General features: G+C 42.2%; 1 protein-coding gene across 4 annotated transcripts in view; it reads right to left on the reverse strand.

Annotated features, from left to right (window-relative positions):
- Positions 1-17,246, reverse strand: part of ccdc88ab (coiled-coil domain containing 88Ab) — a 127,003-nt gene that overhangs the window by 39,882 nt on the left and 69,875 nt on the right. For all 4 annotated transcript variants that reach the window (XM_079730193.1, XM_079730192.1, XM_079730191.1 and 1 more), the window contains exons 12-17: positions 12,251-12,395; positions 11,640-11,818; positions 2,520-2,657; positions 2,004-2,187; positions 1,701-1,831; positions 882-1,154 (exon numbers count right to left, since the gene is read on the reverse strand). In XM_079730193.1, the coding sequence (XP_079586319.1) occupies positions 882-1,154; positions 1,701-1,831; positions 2,004-2,187; positions 2,520-2,657; positions 11,640-11,818; positions 12,251-12,395 (1,050 nt within the window). The remainder of the gene's footprint in view (positions 1-881; positions 1,155-1,700; positions 1,832-2,003; positions 2,188-2,519; positions 2,658-11,639; positions 11,819-12,250; positions 12,396-17,246) is intronic.

Below are 17,246 nucleotides of genomic sequence, written 5' to 3' on the forward strand. Positions count from 1 at the left end.
TGATGGGTTATCAAGGTCTAAGCCAAGCATCACAACAGGACCTTTAATAAAACCCATTGGAACGTCGTTTCAGTCAGTGGCTTTCAATATATTCCTTCAGGCCATTGTGATGGGGTCAACGCCCTCCTTGGTACGTAGAGTTTAACTCAGTAAGTGATCAGAAATTGTGTAAGTCGCTTTGGATGAAAGCATATGCTGAATGCTCTAAATGTCAATGTAAAATGTAGTGGAAACATCCCTCTGTGATTTCTTGGGTTATTTGACCCTTCAAGTCCATTTGACCATCATTTTAAGATAAGTTAATAATTCATCCAAGGTGGGGAAATACATGAACGTGTGCACCTGAGGTTATGTTTGATTATTAATGTGGATGCTGTGATGATATCAGTGGCATCCACATCCTGGTCATATCTTTTCCATGACTAGCTGTAGGAGTTATTCATCTAATTGGCGAGATGTGGTTCACGAAGCTCCTCTGACTACCAGCAATGGCAACAACTAGATGATGCTGCTGAGTCATCGCACATCTGTCATCCACTGAAGATCCATATGGTTAGTACCTACTACTCTGTTAGGGCCTAGCCTTTATGTTAATACCTAGACTCTCCGTTAGTACCTAGCCTCTCTGTCAAGCCACATGGTTAGTGCCTAGCCTCTCTCTTAGTACCTAGCCTCTGTCAACCCACATGGTTAGTGCCTAGCCTCTCTGTTAGTGTCTAGCCTCTCTGTTAGTACCTTGCCTCTCTGTTAGTACCTTGCCTCTCTGTTAGTACCTAGCCTCTCTGTTAGTACCTATCCTCTCTGTTAGTACCTAGCCTCTCTGTTAGTACCTAGCCTCTCTGTTAGTACCTAGCCTCTCTGTCAGGCAACATGGTTCATACCTCAAGCCTCTCAGTCTTCTTGGACGAAGCCTTGAGCATCTCCAGGCTGCGCTTCATCTGGCTACGCTCGCTCTCCAGCTCCCGGTTCTCCACCTCCAGCTGGGCGGCCCTGGCCCCGGAGCGCCGCAGCTCCAGGTTCTCCTGCTCCAGCTGGAGGCTTTCCTGCTCTGCCGCCTCCAGCTGGAAGGCCATGCTGCTCAGGCCGTCCAGCTTCTTCCTCAGCCGCCGGCACTCCGCCTCCTGCTCTCCGTTCTCCTTCTCCAGGGAGCACACCTGGGGACAGGAGCGTCATCAGACCAGCTGGCATCGGCTAATTGAGCAAATCTTCTGCTGTATATCCAGATCACAATGTTGCAGATGAAATGAGGCCACAGACCAACACAACAGCTGACGGATCAGTGTGTGTTGAGGTATCTATCGAGTAGATGTTGCAGGTGAACAAGAGCTTTGTCCCAAGTCACAGGTCGTTTCTCGGTTGCCCCGAGAAACGAGTGATCCTTCGTATGCAACCGAAAGTTGCAGTCTCCTTCGTTCAAAATATATTAAAGATGATTTTTTTTTTAACGGTGCTTCAAATAAGATAACCTTCTTTACCTTATTGCTAGTTAAGCTGTAAGCATAATTTTTGTATACAATATCAGTGCACCCAGAGGCAACTACCTTTCTCCAGTAAATACAATGTGGCTTCCCATGATTATGCACCTTTGAACCACATGCATTGCCATCATCAAATGTCCTAAAATCAATTATTCGACCAACCAATAGATTGACAGATGTAGTTACTAAAAAGGTATAATGGAGTGACGAGAGAAACCAAACCTTTTCACAGGTGTTGCTCAGACCGGCCACTTTCTTCTGCAGGCTCTCATTTGCCCTCTCCAGCTTGTGCAGCTGAAACTCCAACTCCTCCACCCTCTCCCCTTTCTCCTTCACCAACTCCAGCTCTTTCCCTGCAAGTTCAACCACACATTTTGGTTTTCATCAATGGCACAACGTATTGGTTTAGTTTGGATGTTAACTCCAGTAAGCACACATCCACAGGAACAGATTATGTTCCAAACTACCTGCTAAAAACTGCTGTGTTAACTTGGCTGTGAACATGTGGACCAACAGGTGACTCACGCAGCTGCTTCCTCTCAGACTCGATCTTGTTGAGCTTGGCGCTGGTCTCACAGATGGACTCGTGGAGCATCCGGTTCTCTGTCTCCACGTCTTTTGCGCGGGCCTCGGCCCCAACCTGGCAGCGCTGCCGCAGGGCACTCAGCGTCTGGCCCAGGTGCTGGTTCTCCTGCTCCATGCCCTTCAGCTGGGGACGGTCAACACTGTGATTGGGCACTGTATGCTTCATGCTACAGTTACGGTACCTTCTGACCCTCTACATTGTGTCCAACAAAAAGCTTTACAGGAACATAATGCACTAAAAAGACTTATTGATGCATTAATTGATTGGAATACTTAAAATAAGTGACATGTTGTATGTATGCATTATAATTTGAATCAAAATATCGGTGTGTTTGTGTTTATGCGTATGTGCATGGGTGTGTGAGTGTGGGAGCGACCATGTGGCTGTTTGTGAGCAGGTGTGCATGTGAGCATGTTTGTGTGTCCTGCATATATTTGAATGAGTGTGTTTCTTACCTGTGTTTCTGAGTTCTCTCGGAGGGTCTCTAGGGTCTTCTCCAGGAGAGCCTTCTCCTTCATCAGGTCGGTGCTGAGGGACTCCGAGCTGAGGAGGGTCTCTCTGTCTGCAGCCAACTCACTCTTCAGCTGCTCCAGCTGCACACACACACACACACACACACACACACACACACACACACACACACACACACACACACACACACACACACACACACACACACACACACACACACACACACACACACACACACATTGTATGACATTGTCTGGTCTGAAGGAGCTCATGACAGAACTATTACAGATGTCTTTCATATTATTAGATCTAAAAGGTTCCAGTTCAACTCCAGACCTAATTTACTGGGAAAAAGCTTGTATGGTACCGTACCGTTGTACAGTGGGGCAAAAAAGTATTTAGTCAGCCACCAATTGTGCAAGTTCTCCCACTTAAAAAGACGAGAGAGGCCTGTAATTTTCATCATAGGTAAACCTCAGCTATGAGAGACAAAATGAAAAAAAAAAAATCCAGAAAATTACATTGTCTGATTTTTTAAGAATTTATTTGCAAATTATGGTGGAAAATAAGTATTTGGTCACCTACAAACCAGCAAGATTTATGGCTGTAACAGACCTGTAACTTCTTCTTTAAGAGGCTCCTCTGTCCTCCACTCGTTACCTGTATTAATGGCACCTGTTTGAACTCCTTATCAGTATAAAAGACACCTGTCCACAACCTCAAACAGTCACACTCCAAACTCCACTATGGCCAAGACCAAAGAGCTGTCAAAGGACACCAGAAACACAATTGTAGACCTGCACCAGGCTGGGAAGTCTGAATCTGCAATAGGTAAGCAGCTTGGTGTGAAGAAATCAACTGTGGGAGCAATTATTAGGAAATGGAATACATACAAGACCACTGATAATCTCCCTTGATCTGGGGCTCCACGCAAGATCTCACCCTGTGGGGTCAAAATGATCACAAGAACGGTGAACAAAAATCCCAGAACCACACGGGGGGACCTAGTGAATGACCTCCAGAGAGCTGGGACCAAAGTAACAAAGGCTACCATCACTAACACACTACGCCGTCAGGGACTCAAATCCTGCAGTGCCAGACGTGTTCCCCTGCAAAAGCCAGTGCATGTCCGGGCCCATTTGAAGTTTGCTAGAGACCATTTGGATGATCCAGAACAGGATTGGGAGAATGTCATATGGTCAGATGAAACCAAACTAGAACTTTTTGGTAAAAACTCAACTCGTCGTGTTTGGAGGAGAAAGAATGCTGAGTTGCATCCAAAGAACACCATACCTACAGTGAAGCATGGGGGTGGAAACGTCATGCTTTGGGGCTGTTTTTCTGCCAAGGGACCAGGACGTCTGATCCGTATGATGGAAAGAATGAATGGGGCCATGTATCGTGAGATTTTGAGTGAAAACCTCCTTCCATCAGCAAGGGCACTGAAGATGAAACGTGGCTGGGTCTTTCAGCATGACAATGACCCCAAACACACCGCCCGGGCAACGAAGGAGTGGCTTCGTAAGAAGCATTTCAAGGTCCTGGAGTGGCCTAGCCAGTCTCCAGATCTCAACCCCATAGAAAATCTTTGGAGGGAGTTGAAAGTCCGTGTGGCCCAAAAACATCACTGCTCTAGAGGAGATCTGCATGGAGGAATGGGCCAAAATACCAGCAGCAGTGTGTGAAAACCTTGTAAAGACTTACAGAAAACGTTTGACCTCTGTCATTGCCAACAAAGAGCATGTAACAAAGTATTGAGATGACCTTTTGTTATTGACCAAATACTTATTTTCCACCATAATTTGCAAATAAATTCTTTAAAAATCAGACAATGTGATTTTCTAGATTTTTTTTTTTTCATTTTGTCTCTCATAGCTGAGGTATACCTATGATGAAAATTACAGGCCTCTCTCATCTTTTTAAGTGGGAGAACTTGCACAATTGGTGGCTGACTAAATACTTTTTTGCCCCACTGTATATAACCTAAATCCGGAATGTCAAACTATTTCACAATTTATTTTCACTCCACATTTTCCCTGGAATTCAGTTACAGCTCTCCAGGTGCTTTGAAGGAAACAGTCAGTGCGTTTACATGGGACAGCTAGATCGGATTAAGCCTTATACCGGTCACTTTTCCGAACGTACATGGCCTTCAAGAGAATCGAATAATGGCCGGAGCATAGCTGACTCCGTTACGCTAGGTGGCGCTGTGGCCCTTTCAACAAGTGGTAGTAGAGCCACCGGCTGACCTCTTTAGGTAACCAGCAACAACAAACTCAGGCAGAATTCGAGAAAGATGTTTTCAGTAGAAAGCTGTCAGTTTACTTCGGGTCCATGTCATTTCTCCGACAGTCCATTGTTCCGACCTCTCAGTCGTATTTAGACTCCTCCGGCTGGACTCCTTCCGCTGCTCCGCCACTGGAGGAGTCCGCATGGACCCGAAGTTAACTGACAGCTGTCCCGCATATGACAACAATCCCTTTCCCCTCCATGTCGCGTTTCAATCTGGACTTCAGAGTCAAAGCCAAAGTTCTTTCACCATGGCCGAGATAACCCCCACTACGAGTATTTGTTGTGGAAGTACCAGAGAGTCGGAGAACCCCGACGCAGTCTTTAAGAATCATAATATCAGAGATATCCCCGTCAGTTTGGTCGCGGCCCAATGAATGAATAAAGATTGTATATTCGTCAGAAGAAAAAACTTTTATTTTGACAGATGTGCCCGAAGTTACTACTTTACAACCTTGTTGATGACCAACGTTTAAGAAAACATGCAATTTTAATTCAGCCTTGGGTAAAATGAAGCGTAGTGTACTGAATGCATGTTGGTGATGATACACTTATAAGGGGTAATGGCATGACACCGGCTTCTGCGTCACCTTTTTAAATTAATCGTCGTTTCTCGTTTTCCGACGGCGACAACCGTAAACATATATAGAATTAATTATATATTTATATTTATTAAGAAATAAGAATTGTTTATATGTCTATAGCGACAACAACACGACTACCGTCTTCTTCTATTTCCGGCTCATTTCCGCCGGCCGCAAGATCTCGATCATGCACAGAACGCGAAATCTGATATCTGATACAATGCGGGTTTATCTAGATGTTCTTATCCGATTTTGCTTGTCCGTTCATGTACCGATTTCTGTCCGAAGTAGAATTTTATAAGTCCTCTCCAGGTCTTATTCGTTTATTTATCCGATAATGACTCTGCATGTAAACGCACTGAGCACTACCGTCACCGGAGCAAGTCTGGCTGTTTTCAAAAGCATCTGTCATTTCAAAAGCAACAAACAGATCGCACATATCCTAACAACAGAACGGACAAGAGAAACATATAAATCCCTTTATTTACGGCGTTATGTTGTGATATAGTGTCAATAAAGACCAAATATATATAGCTTTACATTTACGGCAATACTTGTCTTGAAATTATACGGAGGAGGCGGGGCTTGCTGGTGTCATATACCATTGTTGGGAACGTCAGTTACCGTTCCTGAACGACATATGCCGTTCCACCTGAACGGCAGTTACTGTTCCTGAACGGCATATGCCATTCCACCTGAACGGCAGTTACCGCTCCTGAACGGCGTCAGTGGTCGCGGTAGCACATGCCACAGGCCAATAAACGTTCTCGGCGCTACTGGCTTTTTTGTGCCAGAGGAACCCATTTCCATGCTGTGTTGTGTTCTCAAGGTGCTCAAAAAGGATCAGCTCTCACTACAGAGAGGGCCGTTTGGATGTCAGAGGAAGGCAAAGGAGATGCAAATGAGCCTGCTGGGATTTACTGCTATGCTTTCATCCCTCCTTCCTCCCCATCTTCTCCTCCCCTCCTCCCTGCTTTTATTCCCTGTGTGAAATTATCAGGATGCCAGGCAGTGGTAAAAGATGTAGTAGGAAGTAGGGAAGGAGACATCTATAGGATGAAGGAGGGAAGGAGGCAGGAGACATCTACAGGATATAGGAAGGAAGGAGGCAGGAGACATGTACAGGATGTTTTTCTTTACTTTATCTGGTAAATATTTGCCCCCCCACTCTGGTAAAGCTATGAATGTCGCTACAACTCAGTCCACTAGAGCTGCGGTCCCCAACCTTGGGGTCACCTGATATGCATATGAGGTTGTGGAAGAATGATACATTTTGTACAGTTAAGTTTAAATGGCCGTTATATACCAAAAGTGAATATAGATATCAACTACTAATTAGTTTGTAGCCATAAGCTAACCACTACCTCATACTTCACTGGGATGCGATGACATTATGGACAGATTTTGAGTGGGTTCAATTATGTGTGGGGAAGCAAATGCACAACAAAATGTAAGAAGATGGGGTCCCAAAAAGTTCTGGACTGAAAAATGGGACCAGGGGTCAAAAAGAGGTCAAAAACTATTCTGAAAACATGAAGTGAAGGTTAATGATATTTATGGAAGCATACATGCAGCAAAAATCAAAAGGCAATGCAATTTGCATTTCAATCTGTCAATACATTATGCAATTGACAATTCATTATGCAATTTAATAATGTCATTTGAAAAACGTTATTCAAAGTCTATTTTAATATGCAAAGTGACAATGAAATCCTCAATGAAATTTGAACAACAATAAAATAGAATTAACAATTTGTCACATTTTTTGAGTGCATTTATTCAAATGGAAAAGCTTTAGCACCACGCTCCGTGTGTTGCAAAATTCAAATGACATTTCAATCCGCAAAGCGTATGGCAAAAGATTTTAAGCGTATCAGCGAATCACGTCTGGGCGAGAGGGCTTCCTTGTAAATTCCTTGTTTATGTTCCATGTGTCAGCAATGTAGGAGATTGTAGCTATGCGCCGATGTATGGCAGATGATGTGGAAAACAATCATGTTGAAGACACAGATGCAGTTGATTGAGTGCGTGCTCTGGGAGATCAGATAGACGACAGGAGTATACTACTCCGACTCCGTAATCCTACTCCGTAACTATGGAGACCCCACGAGGGGGGCAATTCGCTGCCCAATCGATCTTATATGATAACTACTAACCATGTAAATTGTGTTGTAAATAAACTTCAAAAGCTTTTCAAATATATATATTTTTTTATTGGTCCTTGATGTGTAAAGTAAACAAGGTGCAAAGTAAATAAGGTGCAAATTAATTCCGTAAATGATTTTGTTGGAGGACCAATCACAGCCCTTGCCGTCTTCGTCCGTCTCCGTTGCGTCGACGGAGAGTTACAATTTTTTGGATGTGCACGTAAGCTACGAAGAGGGTCTCCGACAGGCGATGGAGACGGCTCTTCGTGTCTACGTACAGCACTTGACGGAGGAGTATAAACCGGCCTATCCTGGTTGGGCTGACGAGGAAGTGACGTAGTTCCCACCCAGACGCGATTCACTGATACGCTTTAAAAAAAAGTTTTGCGGCTTGAAATGTCATTCGAATTTTGCAACACAAAGAACGTGGCAAAGTGCATTGAAATCACGGGGGCCCTATAGCTTTTCCATTTAAATAAAGGCACCCAAAATGTTATTCTACTTTTAATTTTTTTAACATTTTTTTATTTTTTCAAATTTAATTAACGATGTCATTATCACTTTGCATATTAAAATACACTTTGAATAACGTATTTTCAAATTACATCATTAAATTGCATAATGAATTGTCCGTTGCATAATGTAATGACTTATTGAATTGCAAATTGCATTGCCATATGGATTTTGCTACATACACACGTGGACAAAATTGTTGGTACCCCTCTGTTAATGAAAGAAAAACCCACAATGGTCACTGAAATAACTTGAAACTGACCAAAGTAATAATTAATAAAATTTACTGAAAATTAACCAATGAAAATCAGACATTGATTTTGAATTGTGGTTCAACAGAATCATTTTAAAAAACAAACTAATGAAACAGGCCTGGACAAAAATGATGGTACCCCTAGAAAAGATTGAAAATAATTTGACCATAGGGAAATGTTAAACTAAGGTGTGTCCTCTAATTAGCATCACAGGTGTCTTCAAACTTGTAATCAGTCAGTCTGCCTATTAAAAGGGTGAAAAGTAGTCACTGTGCTGTTTGGTGACATGGTGTGTACCACACTCAGTGTTGTGCCTGAACGCGTTCACTGAACGAAAGTTCATGAACTCGTTCATATTTTGGGCAAACGTGAACTGAACGTACTGTATTACTGCCTGATAAACGTTACTGTGAACTCGTTCATTCTGGTGTCAGTGAACGGCACGCTCACTCGGTTTAACTTCGTTCAATGGGGGGGTTATTTGTTTATCAACACGGCGGATGCGCGAGCAGATCGCCGTGTTGTTTGACCGGTTGCCATGGTAATCTCTGTGTGGTTCATTTGCAGTTGAGGTGTTGCCAGCTTACTGTTACATTAAACTGTTATCAGAAAAGGTGGTTATATGCTACAGACCCTATAGTATCTGTCATATAAAGGCTGGGACGAATTTCAAATTATAAATATGTACACTTTATTTTGAAAGTATAGACCAGCGCGATTCCCATTGAAACGAATGGCGCGGTGATTATTCTTCAAAACGAGAGCTGTTAAATTGTGGAAAATGAATTAAACTGTAATCAGACAAAGCGGTTATATGCTATAGACCCTAAAGTATTTGTGGTATAAAGGCTCAGACGAATTTCGAATTATAAATATGTACAATCCATAACGTTAGCTCTCTGGCTCATAGCTCAGCGGAGTAGAATACCTCCTAGAATCATTGCTTGTTGGCCGGAAACGGAAAGGGGGGCTGTTCACGTTTGGTTGTAGCCTTTTCGCTCGGTTCTCCGTCTCATCAGTAGGGCTAGAACCGAGCGAAAAGACTACAATCAAACGTGAACCCCCCCCCTTTCCGTTTCCACCAACGAGCAATGAGTCTTCCAACAGAAATCAATGGGATTTACAAAATGCGCTAAATGTGCAATAAAACACGATAGAAACTGTATTTCGCTACGATACTTGATTCAACCACTCTATATCATCCTAGACAAACCACAAAGGGGGCTCAATGTTCAAAATACCGGAAAAAACGAAAAGCTCACAGCAACATATTGAAAAAAAGAACTATGAACTAGTTCATTTTTTGGAACTGTGAACTTAGTTCAAAATTTTGAATTATGAACGTTTAACTGAACTAGTTCATTTTAAAATTTGTGAACTGAACTTGGAACTAGTTCACGAAGAAAGTGAACTTTCCCAACACTGACCACACTGAACATGGACCACAGGAAGCGAAGGAGAGAGTTGTCTCAGGAGATTAGAAAGAAAATTATAGACAAGCATGTAAAAGGTAAAGGCTATAAGACCATCTCCAAGCAGCTTGATGTTCCTGCTGTTTTGTTACGCGTACAAGTTCCATGTTGCAGGTATGCGTTTCTATTCAGGACGCGTTCCCTTTAAGACACGCGGTTCCAATCGGCCTATCGCGTGACTCTAGGAAGTAAATTCATTTTGCGTCTAGCTGGTTCAGTGTTCCGTTGAAAAATGTAAATCCAGGACAATTTAATTACATCCGCCAAAATCTTGTGCTTTACATAGCATCGTTGGTACGTATTTTGATTTAATTTTAAGGTAGTAATCACTATTTTGTCAAGTTTGTATAGTTTTCATTGTAAGACACTTCTGATTTCTCTGCCCTTTATTTGTGTGTTGCAGTTTCACCTTTTCCCATGTGCGTCCAATAAACCTTTGGAAGTGAGATATACGTCTGCAGAGTCTTGGTGTTTTGGGAAAGAGTTTAGTTGGCCGTCAGGGTATTAACAGACATACCGAGGACGGCACACCTGTGACTACAGTTGCACATATTATTCAAAAGTTTAAGGTCCATGGGACTGTAGCCAACCTCCCTGGACGTGGCCGCAGGAGGAAAATTGATGACAAAATGAAGGGACGGATAATAAGAATGGTAACCAAAGAGCCCAGAACAACCTCCAAACAAATTAAAGGTGAACTCCAAGGTCAAGGTACATCAGTGTCAGATCGCACCATCCGTCATTGTTTGAGCCAAAGTGGACTTCATGGGAGACGACCACGGAGGACACCACTGTTGAAAGCAAATCATAAAAAAGCGAGACTGGAATTTGCCAAAATGCATATTGACAAGCCACAAAGCTTCTGGGAGAATGTCCTATGGACAGATGAGACAAAACTGGAGCTTTTTGGCAAGGCACATCAGCTCTATGTTCACAGACGCAAAAATGAAGCATACCAAGTAAAGAACACTGTCCCTACTGTGAAACATGGAGGAGGCTCAGTTATGTTCTGGGGCTGCTTTGCTGCATCTGGCACAGGGTGTCTTGAATCTGTGCAGGGTACAATGAAATCTCAAGACTATCAAGGCATTCTGGAGAGAAATGTGCTGCCTAGTGTCAGAAAGCTTGGTCTCAGTCGCAGGTCATGGGTCCTCCAACAAGATAATGACCCAAAACACACAGCTAAAAACACCCAAGAATGGCTAAGAGCAAGACATTGGACTATTCTGAAGTGGCCGTCTATGAGCCCTGATCTAAATCCTATTGAACATCTGTGGAAGGAGCTGAAACATGCCATCTGGAGAAGGCACCCTTCAAACCTGAGACAACTGGAGCAGTTTGCTAATGAAGAGTGGGCCAAAATACCTGTTGACAGGTGCAAAAGTCTCATTGACAGTTACAAAAATCGTTTGATTGCAGTGATTTCCTCAAAAGGTTGTGCAACAAAATATTAAGTTAAGGGTACCATCATTTTTGTCCAGGCCTGTTTAATTAGTTTGTTTTTTAAAATGATTCTGTTGAACCACAATTCAAAAGCAATGTCTGATTTTCATTGGTTAATTTTCAGTAAATTTTTATTTATTATTACTTTTGTCAGTTTCAAGTTATTACAGTGACCATTGTGGGTTTTTCTTTCATTAACAGAGGGGTACCAACAATTTTGTCCACGTGTGTATATGCTTCCATAGATATTGACGATATCAAGGCGATATCAAAGAGTATGATGGATCATTGACCTCAATTACGATAACAAACTAAAACTAAATATAGGGCATTTTTCGCCAGAAAACCCATTGTAAAAAGCATCATCCTCTAAAGGGGGTTTGCTGCCCGTGGGTTTGATACCTTGTGAGCCATCGAGTCCTTCTCCTGGGTGGCTCTGAGCAGCCGGCCCGAGGCCTCCAGGCCCGCTGCTCCTCTCAGCTCCTCCACCGTCTTCTGCAGGCTCTGGTTGTCCTTCTCAAGCTTTAGCAGCCGGCTGGAGGTCTGCTCGTTCACCTCCTCGCCCAGAGACTTCTGAGGAGCTGGAGTGCCAAACAGGGAGTCATTTGACATTATATATCCTTAAACAATGCAAATGTTAACAAACAACACTAAAACAACGTGATCATTGTCAAAATTACTACAAATATTGTATCAGGAGAAAAAAGAAAAGAATGAGAACGAAAATAAATGGTAAGAGGTACAGTAGGAGAGTATAATTGACTGTCATCTTTCGTAACACACCCAGACACAGAAATGTTGCATTATTTTCACGTCTAATTAGTGAATAATCCCATGAATTTGAAATGAAATGAAAATAATGGACTTAATCATGGTGTGTGCTTCTACTCCAGATAAAATATACAAAATGATTTAAAACGAGGAATGAAAGGCAAATTTCATGGGTCTGTTGTACTTCGGGAGTGGTATTAATCCATCAGGTCTAGATCATTAAACATGTGTGTGAGCCTCACCCTCCATGGGGTCTGGGGTCTTGGACAACTGCTCCAGCTCCCAGCCCAGGTGCAGGGACTCATCCATGCTCTGCTTCTGGGCCATCTCCAGAACCAGGTTCTCTTCCAGCAGCTCCTCCACCCGCTTACGGTCCATGTCCCGCTCCTGCTCTCACACATACACACACACACACACACACACACACACAGATGGACTCCATTGATGAGTCATGGTGGATCTCATCCTATCGTCTTCAAATAAACACTAGTTAAAGGGGCTGTAGGATTTAAGAGCTATCATTTGAGAGTAATTTGCTTCAGCTATTAGTGAGGGGAATGCTCTGTGAGACTATCAGCTTCTAGTTGACTGTGCCTGTCTCTGTAGGAGGAGACCAATCAGAATATCTCTTCCCAGATTGGCAGCTTTAAACTCCATTATAGGATCATTGTCATCTTTTTTTAGCACAATATTTTTAGAAATACTTCTTGCAATTTGGTAAAAACATCTGGTAACACTTTATTTGAAGGTGTCTATGTAACCAGGGTGAAACATGTTTTAGTTATGTTGAAATGTCACCAAATTCTGATTAGTAAGAAGTAAATATGTGTTTAAGCTATGTTCAAGGTCCCTTTTGTAACCTGTTCCAACCCCTATGTCAATGTGTTTTCAATACCTGTACTGTCGCTTTAAGAAAAGTTCGTGTTTTAGTGACGTATATGCAGCGCCAAGCTCAGAATGCGGTTGGCTATCTGAGTGGAGGTATGTTGATGTATTTGTCGTCACATTTTAAGCATATAAATCGTTTTGTAGATAATGTGAATGTTATATATGAACATGCTACAGCACCGTTATAACAGCTAACGCTTTGCAAATGTAACTTTTGAGAGTTTATTGTATATATGTTCGTCAGAGTATCCGTTTGTTTGTTTGCTAGGCGAGTATGTGGTCCTGGCTATGACGGTTTACATGCGGTGACATGATTTTCTTTGGCTCATCCAGGTATGAATGTTTTATCTGTGTTATGTATATTATCTATGCTGGTTATGTTTATGTTTGTTGGAGTGCAGTCAAATCGCATTCATTATGCTATCTTGTTTATTTTTATGTTATTATATATTGTCAGAATGCGGTTGGCTATCTGAGTGGAGGTGGGAATGTGGTCCTGGCTATGACGGTTTACATGCGGTTTACATGCGGTGACATGATTTTCTTTGGCTCATCCAGATTCCAATAAATGAGAAACCCTCCATTGTTGTCCAGCCGTCCTTCCACCCTTCCAACGCATTCGCCAGAACACAACGCAGTTCAACACCCGTTACATCTACATAAGAGTGTATGGAAGTAAATCTGTCTCAACGGATTTTGAAAATCAAAACCATTGAATTTTAAGCACTGAATATTTATGCATTGAAATAACGTATCTAGATTTTTGGCCTCTGAATTTAACTCTTTCAATTTTCAACAAATCATTTCTCACCTTTATTTTGTCAATGTTAAAAAATTCAAAATCAAATATTCAATGTCAAAAAATTCAACTTAAATATTTTAAAATTCCCCAAATTCAACATTCCAAAGTCACCTGCAAAATTGAATGTATGAAATTCAGCGTTAACATCCGGGGACCGAAGGAAGAGCAATCGATCCTAGATGCTAGATCGCGGTCAAGCAAGGAGCGCGGGAATAAGAGGGTATTTTTTCGCTGGGTCTTTCTTTCTTGATACAAACAGCGTTTTAAACATTAGCCTATAATAGGAAATGCTCAAAGGTGAATCAACGTCATTAATCACTGACTGTAGCTTTTTATGGGTAGAGTAGCAACAATGGTGGACCTTACTAAACGCCCTACCCATTATATCGGTCTGTAAAATTCTAATCAAATCAAATCAAAATTTATTAAAGGGATACTTCACCGGTAGAGATTTGAAGGTTATTGAAGTAAATAATCATATGTATTATAAATGTGCAAAGAAAATTGAAATCGGTTCATCCTACCCTGAGAAAAGGCAGAAAGTGTCTCTCTGGCTCAAAAGTAAGAAATCCTCCAACTACCACAGTGCATTGCGCTCGCTGCACCTCCTGCCTGCTTCTGTTTGGAGGGGGAAGGACCCATGGTCCTAGCGCGAGTGTTAGCGCGAGCAAACTTTGTGTAAACATATCCCTGTGATACGTTGACTAGTTTAGACGTCTGCCCTCGTTTTTTCAAACGCATCATTTGTATATTACTGTACAGCATAAAAAATTTGCTAATTACAGTAGCTCAGCATATCAAGTATTTGTACTCAACCTTTTCTCCCCAGTTGAAGTAAGTGTTTGTCTTATACAGTAGGCCTACTTGAGTATAACAGCACTTGGGTTAGTAAACAAATCACAACAACCAACATGAATTTGAAGTTTTATTCATGAAAAAATATGAACTATTTGCAAAAATAAAACGTGTAGTGTGCGTTTGCTAGAGTCAAAATAGTCACAGCTCATCTTGAGCATCTACTGTCTCCTGGTAGCCACGGTACTGCCCATCTTGTGCTGGGTAATTAGCTCTGATGTCCTGGACAACACAGGAAGCCGATACTGTCTAAGAAAGAAAGAGAACAACATTAGCAAAGCAAGATAAATAATGCCTTGCGTAGCCTATACAGCATTACACAGACTTCAAGCTAACGTAACGTAGCCTATGATCTGCCAATAAGATTGGCTACTTTTAGATAGCTACATTGTCACGTTCCCCGGGACTCAAAACTATTGTAGCCAATGTGTTAGTAAAAAAACAAACACTTACTCTATGCTCAGACGTCTGTTTCCTCCGGCGGGCTTTGGCTGGCGTTTCCAGTACACTTTCTGGGTCCGGAAATATGTCTCCAATACCCAACTGTTCAGATTAGGCGTAAAGCCTGGGGTGCGAAACACGGGTGATCGACAACACACACGTCCGTGTCATCCTCCGATTCGTGATTTTGTCCAGAAGAAATTGCCACCGCTGGAATTCTCGGCAGCAGACAGACTCTTGTTCTGTCTAAAAACCCAGTCACTGCAGTCATGTGACTGGCTGAAAACGAGGCTGGGTTTTTAGATTGTCGGTGCCGTTTACTACTTTAACGGCACCGACAATCCCAAACCCAGTCGAAACTAGATGGAAAAAGTGTGTAGTTCTAAACGTGACGCAGCTTTGACTTCTTCGCCACCTAGAGATTGTTATGTACGATCATTCAAAAGCCCCGTTATTTCCCATAGACATTTGTCCGAGGGAACGGGGAGGCTCGGAGGCTGGACCTATTCTTCAGAGGTCGGGACTGCAGTCATGTGATTGGCTGAAAACGAGGGAGGCATCTGATTGGCTACAGATAGTTCCTTGTTGAAAAAAATGCATTTGTGAATCCAGCCACCAGCCATCAGGAGAGTCTCAAAAATCCACATATAAATACAGACCAGTTCACACACAAATGCTAACAAGTTCACAAACAAAAGCGTCTTGTTAAATCAAGTTTAACAGTTTGCATATGAATGTAACAACATCTGTCGTGTTCTTGAAGAAAGTAGTTCAATCCGGGTCGCTTTTAACTCACTTTATTTGTTAAAGTATGTCGGTATGGTAACTATGAAGCAAAAGGAGGGGAATAGGCCTTATGCGCAACATTCTTCCGGGTTCTACAAAACAGTGGTCTTGGCTTCCGGTCGTCCGCTGCTCAATAAGCTGAGTTTATTATGGCGACCTTCTACAGCCGGTGTTTACAGGAGCTACCCCGAACAACTATTAGCGATGTGCACAGTATTGCCAAACGGACGTCCAGAGCCCCGGGGACTCTGTTAGACAAGGGATTTAAGTTTTACGCCTCCTCATTTATTCATAATTATGAAGGTATTTACATTTGTAGCTTTTGCTAATAGCGCTCGTTAGCGTTAGTTAACTGTAAGTAGCCTAGTTGTGTACTTGTATGCTATCAGTTAGTTTAGCAGTATTTTTGCTCACAGACAATTAAGACAATCAGATGAAGACTGCATTTTAGTGATGGGTTTATACTACCAACAGTATAATTACTACGATGTCCTGTGTGTTTAAGCTGGTCTTTGTCGACGTGGTACGCTGGTCGTATGTGTCTAGTAGACGCATAAGACCAGACACTACTATCCTAGTAGACTCTACTAGGATAGCTGCTAGGTTTAATGTCGACTAGCTGCTACCGTTCTGGCAGGTGTTTCAGATTTCTAAAACATTGATTTGTATAAAGACAACTGTGATGAATGAATGAATGAAATGATGCTGTATCTTCTTTTCCACCAGTTTCAAACAAAGACAGGTTGAGAGGTACTGTCACTGTCAGAGCAGCTTGTCACAGGTCCATGCAGAAGAATGAAAAACCACACAGCTTGAGCATAGGCTATGTTCAGGGATGGGTTTGTTAAATTGTCTGTTTCAGTTCAATGACTGTACAGAATGCGTTCATCAAGCCTCTCAGAATGAATATATTTACACTGCAACTGCTTTCATTTGGCCACCAGCATGTTCTCAACTATGTAAACACCATATTCACAAATACAACACATTCTTCTGAGACACTTGATAAATGGCTATAGTCTACCTGTTAGTGAAAGAAGGTAATTTGTGCAAAGTTGATTGACAGTAAATATTTCTATCGACACATATTTGGTATACCTCTACTCGTATGGTTAACAATTTTTGTATACTAAACACACACACACTATACCGATAACATCATTAGGACACTTGCCATGACATTACATTCGAAAGCTATATATATGGGTTTCCTCCCCTTTTGCAATTGCTACTACTTGCAACTATTGACACCCTGTAGTGGCAGGCATTCCAGTACTGAGCAATATATGTTTATTGTGGTAGACTTATACGAAGCCCCTTGTCTTAATTTAGTGGTATCTGTTCTGCCAACTGTCCAATTGTCTCTTTGTGTATTGTATACAGATAGTGCTTCGTGATTCAGATCCCGTCATCATGACCTCAAGTCAGTGTTCATGCAAAGCTGGCACAGCAGTATGCAATCACAC

The sequence above is a fragment of the Pollachius pollachius genome, assembly GCF_949987615.1.
Source record: "Pollachius pollachius genome assembly, chromosome: 2".
Taxonomy (NCBI): Eukaryota; Metazoa; Chordata; class Actinopteri; order Gadiformes; family Gadidae; genus Pollachius; species Pollachius pollachius.